At 43.7% G+C, this 11,107-nt stretch overlaps 1 protein-coding gene across 1 annotated transcript; it reads right to left on the reverse strand.

The window, feature by feature from the left end:
* Positions 1-4,078: 4,078 nt before the first annotated feature.
* rdh8a (retinol dehydrogenase 8a) lies at positions 4,079-10,999 on the reverse strand. The gene is made up of 6 exons (XM_080043603.1): positions 10,685-10,999; positions 8,063-8,224; positions 6,651-6,830; positions 5,817-5,910; positions 5,525-5,708; positions 4,079-5,114 (listed from the first exon to the last, which is right to left on the reverse strand). Exons 1-6 carry the CDS (start codon positions 10,788-10,790, stop codon positions 4,896-4,898), a joined length of 945 nt encoding a protein of 314 aa, XP_079899729.1. The 5' UTR covers positions 10,791-10,999; the 3' UTR covers positions 4,079-4,895.
* Between the last annotated feature and the right edge of the window lie 108 nt (positions 11,000-11,107).

The following is an 11,107-nucleotide window of genomic DNA, read 5'->3' on the forward strand; positions in this document are numbered from 1 at the left end:
CAGATCCATGGCAGGGCTGATGAGGTCCACAGCACGTCTTTGGCAGGGATACAGACAGGGTTGCCAGGGAAAGGCTAACCTTAATACTAGTAGAATGTCATTCAATCCAAACCAACCTCTATCTACCACTCTTCTCAGTATCTCTCTTTGAGTCCTCTCTCTCTGACTCATACACATATCCACATACACACTCACTAAACTCACTCACGCGTCTGCCAGAGGGCAGATGAGAAAAACACAGCCCTCCTTGAGAGAACAAATTAAAAGGATAATTATCCCTCCCGTTGAAAATATTCCACCCTTGGTGTCGGTCAAAACCAGAAAGCAAAGCATATAGTTATTTTTTCTGTAAATGAAAAAATATAAAACGCTTCTCCGCACTAGATTCCCAGACGTCTAATTACAACATTGAAAGACAGACAACAACTGATCCATGGTGGAGGAGGTTAGACAGACCAGAGAAAGATGATATGTTGGAAGAAACAGTATGGTGAGAAAAGTGCATTTTTGGATGAGAGCATGTGCAGTGTACATGCATTGTGTGTGCACTGATGCAATGCTTTTTTGTTGTTGTTTTCTTTTTTCCTTATCTGTTTTGTTTGTTTGTTTGTTTTTGGCTCATTTGTACTTCGTCATGCCCCTTTGCAGCTCGTCTTTCCCACAGACGAGAATTTCAGGTTTTGAGCAACAAAAAAGAAAAATCTGTGAATCAGTGGCTTAGCTGCCAGTCACTCCACCATTGTGGAATAGTACACCAATCTTTACCTCCTCCTTGCCCACAATAAAAACAAGAGGATCAGGTTACTCCCTCTCCCACCACAATCAACCATCTCTCCCTTGTTTGAGAAATCACAATGCTTGTTGTACACATATTTGAACCCTCTAATCACAGATGTTCACAGTCATTGGAACTGGTAGTTTTGAGAGAGTGAAGAGAGCGGAACAAAACGATACGGCTGTGGGCAAAACTCACAGTCTCGGTCTGGAAATTCCTCGCTGCTGGGTTAACTTAACTTGTTTATGTTCTGGAAGGCGCAGTAGGGGAAAAGGGGGACAATGCTAATGTTCTAATGACACTGACAATAGCGGTTCTGTGTAAAAAAAACAATGTCTATGTGACTGGACTCGATTCTTTTGATATATTTTTTGTGACCTCCAAACAATCCTGAATGGGCCGTGCAAACAAGCAGCTTTACTCAAAAATGAGAAATGGCACACACACACACACACACACACACACACACACACACACACACACACACACACACACACACACACACACACACACACACACACACACACACATCCCCCCTCCCAGTGTGTGAATAAACAAGTGACCCACGTTTGGGTCTGTGAGAGGTCACTGCACAGCGGAGTTATGGAGATGGACGGAGGAGAGGGCTGAAAAACAGTGGGCCTCAGATATACACAGAGTGAGTGAGAAGCAATAAGGGAAGGGAATGGACAGAGAGAGAGAGAGAGAGACAGAGAGAGAGAGAGAGAAAAAAAAGAGTGAAAGAGAGATAGATGTGGCGTTTTTGTTTCTCCTCCCGTGGCCTCTGCTGCCCTAATGGACCACTGGCTGCCACGGGCCAGCCACAGGGCAACTTAGGGGCTTCTTCTGTTTTGACTAAATAAAGATTGATGGTTCCCTCCAGACTCCACATCAGCACTATATGGATAGTCATATGTCCCATGTGGCTCAATCTCCAGTGGCATGCAGCAGGCAGCCATGTTAAAGAGAGGCTGAAGGAGGACCAGTTACGCCCTTGACTATATATTTCTGACCCACAGGTTAAGTCATGTGGCGGTTCTGTTTTACCATCCTGGGACATTCTATTCAAGATGAATTCTAACAGCAAAGGAAACTAATGAGAGAAACAGATAAGTGGGGCTTGATTTTGATCCGTCCTGACATTGGATCATGCTGAAGCACTCTGTCTAGACTCCAGCGCCACTTGATGCCAGCATGCAGCATCCCACAGTATACCCAGACCATCTATCTCTTTCTTTTGCTTTCTCTCTTTCTTTTCTCCTTCGTATTTTCACAACCCCAAACTCACAATACGGCTGTAGCTCTCTTTTTGTTTTTGATCTCTGACTCCCTGGTCTATCTCATATCACTCTCCAAGTCAGACTTATAGGTGGGGTTCTTTGGATGATGATGATGATGACAGGGAAAGGAGGAGGATGTGTTAAAATACCTGAACAGGCCGCAGAGAATGCAGACAGCTTTCAAAGAATGTATCCTTCGTACATGCCAAAGACAACTAGCGAGGTTTTTCCCCTCATTCCTTCTCTCTACTATTCACTCTCTACTATTGCTGTGGTCGACATACACAGTAAAGGGTGCATGAAGAAGAAGCCCCATGCATGTTTTAGTGGCTCTGTTATTGTGACAGGGTGACAATTAAGGGAAGCCCTAATCACGTCACGCTGCCCTCATTATAGTGCAATTACGTTCGTAATTGTTAAAACAAAAAACAATGGTTTGATACGACCTCTTGTTTAATGGGACTTTGCTGTAACTCCTGTGTCCATTCAATTAGCAAACAGGTCTTCCATTCAGGTCTGGGTACCCCCAATTCTATTTTTTTCCCCCAAATGCGACCCCCCCTCCCGCCCCCACACACACACACCCCAACACTGCTCTAAAAAAACCTCCCCACCTACCCCCTTGCCCATAGCCTTCAGCGTCCCACATTGGATCTTGGGATCCCCCTGGAACATTCAGGACACACAGACTCCTCCCCAAAACTTTTCCGACCCCCACTCCCCCCCCCCCCCCCCACACACACACCCATTTGATTGTGATTGACAGCGTCTTTGTTCCATTGTGCGTAGCTGTCGCCTCTGATGAAGACACATATACACAGAGCTGAGGCGCTGCACTCATTGTACACTGCAAGGAAGCTACAGGTCTGGGACCAGTTGCACTGTCCTCTGATGATGACGCTCGGCTCCATGCAGTAGGACGGGGTGAGTGGTAACTACTGTAGCATGGGTAGGTGAGGGCATGGCAGGATGGGAAGGGACAGGGTGTGTGCGTGTGTCAACAGGACATACTCTCTGGCTATGCTATCAAGGCCAGAGCACTCCTCTCACAGTGTGGAGCATAGGGGGTCTTGAGAGGGACAGCTGAAGAGGGAGGCTCAGGGCTATACGCAATGTGTCTGAGGAGGGCCGTCATTTGGGCTCACCCCTCCTCAGGGATGGGAACCAGGTCACATTCTCTCACACGGCACAAAGCAGGGTGTGTGTGCCAGGGAGGGGTGGGGGTTCAAGGGGAGGGGTTTTGATGGGGAGCAGGCCATGACCTCTTTATATCCATCAACAGATCACTAACTTGGCCCATAGACATGCTCATACACACACATTTGTGCGCACACACACACACACACACACACGCACAAACACACACACACACACACGCACGCACGCACGCTCGCACGCAAACACACACGCACGCTCGCACGCAAACACATTCAAGGTTATGCTAATGTGTATGCATGTGCATAGAGATGCACACTTGCAAAAATGCATATGCATTATCAAATACGTGCTCTGCCAGAGGCCTTAACTTTACCTGAAAACAGCCGTAATATCTTCAAGTCTCTTTAGCTAAGATACTGTGAGTTAGTTACACAAAAACACTCTATGGTTCACTTCCACTAAGGTTTAGGCCAATCTGTCTTTACAAATGAACCTCAAATTTATTAGTACAGGGACCGATGCTGCCTATTGAACCATTTATTGTTACAATTCATATAACTGAAACAAACTGTTTTATTTAAAAAATAAATTATGGCCAGTATCGGCAACAAAATCAGAATATATCTTAATTATTCAATTATATTTTGCTTGTCTGTCTCAGGCCCCGGAGAACAAATTCCTTTACACTACAGCTCCAGCTCTGCTTGCTGCTGAAATCCACAGATCGGCTGTGAAATACTGCCCCCTCTTGGAAACATGGCGGTCTTGTTGTATGTCATCAGTCAAAATGGTCACGTTTGTAATTGACGTGCTTGAAAAACAAACAAAAACAAAAACCTTTGAGGATAAATTTAGAATTCTGTTTATTTCTGAATCAAGATGCTAGATTAAAATATCTGTCTCAACCCTTAACAACGCTTTAGAAACCAAAAACATTCAGTTTATCAAACAAGATTAAAAATATGATTTAACAGCAGTTATGACCATGAGAACACTATGTTAAGGCAAACATATTAAGGGCCCAACACAATAAAAGTAGATATACCTATATACATATTGTATAGATATGTTTTAAATGTTATAACTCTAGTGAGCCTGAGTGTATAGTTACCTAGGCTACACGTTATAGCATTATTATTTCTCTAGAATTTCATTGTTTCTTTCTGTAACTGAGTTAATTTTCTTGTGCTTTTTGTGTGCATATGGATGTGATCTCATGTCCTGTCTGTGTGTGTTCTCTGTAAAATGATATGGACATCCAACCACTTACACTATATGTGTTCAGTTCCTCCCACTAAGCAACGACTAAGGCACGGCCTTTGGTTTTTAATATGTATGTACAATTATCCAATTGTGGGTGTTGCTGGTATTTCTGTGTGTGTGTGTGTGTGTGTGTGTGTGTGTGTGTGTGTGTGTGTGTGTGTGTGTGTGCGAGTACATGAGGTCATCCTACATACAACATCTCTGTGACAAATTTGTGCAATTGTGCATGTTGTCTGGCAAAGCTTATGGTGGCAGTGTCTTTAACACTAAAAAGGCTCCTTGTCTCTCCAGGTTTACTGGCTCTACTACGACCCACTTAACCCAAAAAAACGCAGGGAAAAGGCAGCAGGAACATTGGTGGGCACATAACACTGGGAGGGTGAGGGGCAGGATTTGAGACAACCCTCTCTTCAGTTAGGTCAGATGGTGCGCCTACGCAGGCAGCTGCACGTAAAGCACTTGAGGATGCTCATGGTGATGTGCATGAGGGGGCCAAAGTTGAAGAGAAGGTTGTAGAAGGTGTTGACGGACAGGCCGCCAGTCTCGTCTGCATACTTCAAGGCCACAATGGGTGTGTACAGGCTGTTGGTCAGATTCCTGAAGCGAGGGCTGCTTGACTCGATCACCTTTTTAGTGCACTGGGAGAGATGAGAAGCAAAGAGAACGTTTTTGATTGAAATAGACTCCACTTATAGCGCGTTTCCCTGTTTTTTTTTTACAGACTCAAAGCGCTTTACATTGTTTTGTGCACATTCACCCAATCACGCACACATGCATGCATACACGAATAGCAACAGCTACCACGCAGGATGCAAGCTAACTATCGGGAGCAATTTAGGGTTCAATGTCTTGCCCAGGGACACTTCGACATGTGGCGGGGAGACGGGGGATCGAACCACCGCCCTTGCAACCCAGTGGACGACCGCCCTACCCACTTCACCACAGCCGTAACAGTGAGTGACACGCCAAACACAACATTGATTCTTCTTGAACACTAACATTAGTAGTGTAAATGAGCAGTTAGAAGAAAAAAAAAACGTTCCCTTACTTTGGCAATGTCGTCTGGCGTCTGGCCCATGGCTTCAAATATGTCTATGGACGACGGCAGGTAAACGTCTTTAAAATAACGAACTGTGTCGGCATCTACTCCTGGATACTCCATCTTGGCCACGTCCTCCATCATCTTGGTCTCAAACTCGGTGTGCACCGGGCCAGGCTCGATCATGGACAACCTGAGGCGTGTCAGAGGAACACAAGGCCCATGATGAAGGAAGCATGTACAGCGCAAAGTAAAGACAGATGGAAAGGAAGAACAGAAGGGAAAAAAAGGGGTTATCTACCGGATATCGAACTTCATCAGTTGCACGGCCATACTCTCACAGAAACCTTCCATGGCAAACTTAGAGGCAGTATAAACATCGTTGAACACCACTCCTACACCAACGAGAGAGAGAGAGAGAGAGAGAGAGAGAGAGAGAGAGAGAGAGAGAGAGAGAGAGAGAGAGAGAGAGAGAGAGAGAGAGAGAGACAAAGGTGTTATCAAATTTCAAATTTCACACTACTCAACTAACTCAAAACAGACAGATATGACACATAGGATAATACAAGTGCCAGACGGAAAAAAATGTAAGCGAGTTGAGCTTTTACTTACATGTGCTTGACAACTAATCAGAGTCTATTTAACTTCCCCTAGTAAAACCCCACCCATCTGGCACTTCAAACAAGTCAAACCAAACACCCCAAATTCCTTGCAAGTGCTTGCTGTTTGACTAAAGTGAGGTCAGCATACCTTTAACTGAAAAATGTAAGGCATAGACCAACAGCTATAGTAAATACAATTCATTTAAATAAAGAAATATTTCAGAGCATTTTGAAATTGCTTGCTGTGTGCACTGTCAGTACAACTGTTGGAAAACAATACATTTTAACTATAAAGAAATCTAACTTTAAGTTACTTTTTAAGTTGCACAGAGTTGCATCTGTCATGTTATACAATTCAATTAAATTGTAATATGTAATGTTTTTGTGCCTCTCTATACAACTGCAAAGGCAGTCTAAGAAAAAACAAGTCTTTTCCCTTCAGGGTATAGGTTTAAGCATATTTTTCTTGTGTGTTCTTTAATCAAACCTCTGTACTGTTACAGTAAGTGGACACAATGTGGTTTGGTTTATACCTTGAAGTCCCATGACACTGCTCATGACCACGATGTGTCCCGCGCGCCTCTTCTTCATGTCTGGCATGACTTCTTTGATCATGCGAACCACGCCAAAGAAGTTGGTCTCAAACACTCTCTTCATCTCCTCGATGCTGATGCTCTCCACGGGTCCCAGCAAGCCCACGCCTGCATTGTTGACTGACAGGTGACACAAAGACACACCAAGATGACTCACTCACTCACATATCCTACACATAGAGCAACTTTCAAAACTTTAAGATGGCTCAGATTGTGTTGACTTAAATATGAAGTGAAACCTATAAGTGTACACAAATCACCCATTGATAGAATACAGGTGGTTTTACTTGATATTGCCACCAGATGTCAGTGTGTGACAACAAAAGAGAGGTGTGATGTAACACCAGTGAATGTAACCTCTCGGTCTTGAGTAATTAGGTGAAGGGGAATGTAATGTTGGATTAGAGTAAGATGGAGGCTGGTTTATAGACACAATCTTTATCCAGATTCAAGGTTTAAATACAAGGACTATTCATGCCTAATTAATCTAGAAACAAACAATGAACTGCCTCCATAGAACAACAGTGATTGGTCAAAGGACTGTAGTCAGATGATGTGCAGACTCTCAGGACTCTCAGGATAGCACCTTTTCTATTTTGCTGCAGAATCTGCTCACTGGAATTTAAATACTCTCCCAATCTCCTCCCCAAACCTACTCTTATAATGTCAACCTCAAACCAAAGCAGGACAGAGCTACAAGTGACCACTGTTTCAAAGATTCCAATTCTGAAAGAAACATTATACTTTAAGTTAAATGATCGTTATAGTAATATCATTGTGATTGTTGCTGTCTGTTGAGTCTGTATAAAAAGTGTTTAATGTTAAAGGTGCCATAATGAACTTTTAGATATTTCTGAAACAGTCTTATTTTTCCTCTGATGATCATAAATGACATGTAACAGCAAACGAGACCTTCAGTGCAAATAATGCTATATTTATATGGTTTTATTAATGCCTTTGTCATGGGTACGCTCACCCAGGAGCTGACGTAGTACTTAAAGTTCCTCGGAGCACCTTTAAATACAGGTTATTATAGCAGGAAGGTTGAGAGTAAGTGCTCTATGCATTTGGTTATCATTCTGTGCATAAACATAAGGTCAATTAAGTACATAGTTTGGGCTATTTGCTAAAACTATTTATCAACTGTCTTGTTTTTTTAAGTTGAATAATAGACACAAAACAAACTTCTACTCATATTTTGAACAAAATACTGAGGGAAATGATTGAATAAGCCAGCATCATAGATGTCGCAGGGGCAAACACCTTATACCAAACACCAAATACAGTTAAATTGATTTGGAACTGGCAGGGGTCAAATGGGAGATGCAGGCCCCAGTGTGTGTAGCACTCACTGAGAATATCAATATGGCGGTCCTTCACATTGTTGATGCACTGCTTGACCGAGTCGTCACTACAGACGTCTAGTGGAAGCAACATCAAGGTCTTGCCGTACGTATCTCCTGCTGCTTCCAACAGCTTGTCCTTCTTCTTCAGGTCCCGCATGGTGGCAATGACTGTAGAGGGACAGAGACGGTGAAAAACAGTAGTTAACTCGCATGATGGGGCCTGAAACCTTACAAAAACAACCTATATAAATACCAGCGATTGGTTACTTATACAATAATACAACATGGAACAGCAAAGATACATAGGAGGTGCATGGAGCACCTGTATGAAGATTCATTTATATATGTGAGTCTGTTTGTGCACATTTGCAACAGCCTTCATCATTTAGACAGGGAACTATAAAGTGGTTAAAAGAAAACAACTCTGGACCCTTTGACACACAGATGGATTGACAAACACAATGAAATGACTTCCTTAGCACACAGACGCAAGAACACACACACACACACACACACACACACACACACACACACACACACAGTCACACACACACAGTCACAGTTGTGACAGAGTCAGGCATGCGGGTCAAAGTTCCTAGCAATGACCACGCCTGTCAGTTTTTACAGGACACACAGATAACGGATTTCCCTCTGAACTTCACACGCTGGCCAACATTAAGCTACATACATTCAATACAGGAATCTATCATGACCTGTGACAGCAGCTATCGACACATGTGTTGACTTGACTTTCATGACTTCTTCCATGTTGTGTGTTGTGCTCACTATCTGCTGACTGACGTTATCTAGAGAAAATAAAGACAGTGCTCAATTAATGGGAGTAAACAACCTCTAATTGAAACACTCATCTCTGAATCTAACTCTTGTCCTTGACAGATAAAGGCAAACCCTCACCTGATTCTTGTATGAACAGAGACAGAGGTTGGTAAGTAAGATCCAAATAGGGATTGCTATGCTGCAGAGGTTGTGTTTTGCCATGTAATAATACCGATAGCATTACTAGCATTACATGATGTTTAGTATTGAAACTATAGGCCGTTTTTTTTTGTGAAAGTTGTGTCCCTGTCATGACCCTTGTCTTTGCAAGTAATCAACTAAACAATATGTGTTTGTGACGTCTTACAGGATCTAGTTAAGCCTAATCTTATGATACCAAGTTGGGTCCATCCATGAAGCAACAAAGAGATTTACGTATTGGTAGAGAGAAGTGAACAAGAGATCCATTGTTCTTCAGGCTCCTGCAGGAATTACTCTTGGGCTGCTTAAACATTCTTGAATGAACCACATTGCGTTACACACACACACACACACACACACACACACACACACACACACACACACACACACACACACACACACACACACACACACACACACACACAGACACACAGAGTTCTTTTTGGGGCTCCGTCTGAGTTTGCTTCATGCTACTGCAACTAATTATTACTTTATGCACAATGCAATATTTAATCTCTGCTGGATTTCCCAAAGACCAGCCTGGGAAAAGGAGCTTCATTGCTCAATGGTGGCCTTATTGAAAGCAGGTCACTTTGGTGGAAAATCTGCTCAAACCAGTGTCAAGGGAGCAGTTAATCACTTTTGTTTTGTTGATCTATTTCATGGTTATACATCCCTGATGGCCCCCAAAGAAAGAGAAAAAGTGGTCTAAAGTGGCACAAGGAAAATTGTAATGACTTTAATTGGTTAAAATGGCCTTTAAATGTACAAGACAACTACTGAGATGGCCTACACTGCTAACTCTGACTGTAAAAGCCTAAAGCCAATTATGTAACTCTGCATAAAGTCACATCTAACAACAAGAGGGGGTCTGAAAGGCAAACACTAAACAGGGGGCTGGGTGGGGGAGTGGGAAGGTGGTCACATTTAAATCTGTCTGAGTCTCTATTACATGCTTTCTGATCTGCAATTCACAACAATGACATGGATGATGGCTGGGAAGCAGGACAGGGGGACTCGCACACCAACAGTGTCAAAGTGGGACACCCTAACTCCACTGTGCACCAATGAAGACTTCAAACAAGGCCCCTTGCTTTAGAGTGAACCCTCGCTTGTACAGGTCCCAAACTTTGTCCCCCTTTCAACACTCGCTCCAGTGAGGGGACTATAGGCACATTAGACACGGCACTAAACCGGAGCAGGCGGTCCGCAATTCACTGCGATAAAAGGGTGCTTTGTGTCGGAGAAGTCACTTGAAAGAGAACTGACAAGAGACTCCTTTTATGATTCCCCCTGGCAAGCGGCATCCTTGCAGACCCTACCCCTGGAAACTGCGCTTTCAGATGATAATAATAGAACCAAAGGGGGCGACTGAATCCCAGTCCTCACAAAAGGATATGGATCCGATATCACTGGGGTTAGTTATTTCAATGGACACAACACTAATTCACGTATTAAGCGTTGAGACTGAAGAGTTGCGCGTGAAACTCAACCAAACTTTGTGCGTAAAGGAGGGTTGGAGCAAGAGCAGATCTTTGCAGGGAGAAGTAAACAGGGAATAGGTTTTCACGCGACCATCACTAGTTTAGGTTTGCTACCAATAGGTAGGCTATACGATCAAAGAAACAATGTAGAAGAAAGCCCATTTACCATGGTAACGCTTCTTTTCATCTTTGGCCAGCGTGACGGCGATTCGTAACCCGATGCCGGAGGAGCAGCCGGTGATCAGCACAACTTTCTGCCCGCTGTTCGCCATGGTTTGTCCGGGTAGACGCTGTGTTTTCCAGCGGTCCTCTGCTCCGGATGGTCGCTGCCGAGCGAGCTATACCTATCGCCGGACTTTAAAGTACTAAAGCGGATCATGCAGCCACCGCAGCCATGTGAGCGTTTAAATCAGTCACATGTTCTACAAAATCAGTAACCACAAAAATACGTGGCATTGCAAACACCCCTTTGTAGACAAGATGTTCAACTTGATAGGCGCTGCCTGCCTGAAAATGAGGTTAATTCCTTTAAAATGTGTGTGGCCGTGCATGCGCGCACGTGCGTGTTTTAGAGGGGGCAGTGCTTATT

The sequence above is a fragment of the Ammodytes marinus genome (assembly GCF_949987685.1).
Source record: "Ammodytes marinus genome assembly, chromosome: 16".
Lineage (NCBI taxonomy): Eukaryota > Metazoa > Chordata > Actinopteri > Uranoscopiformes > Ammodytidae > Ammodytes > Ammodytes marinus.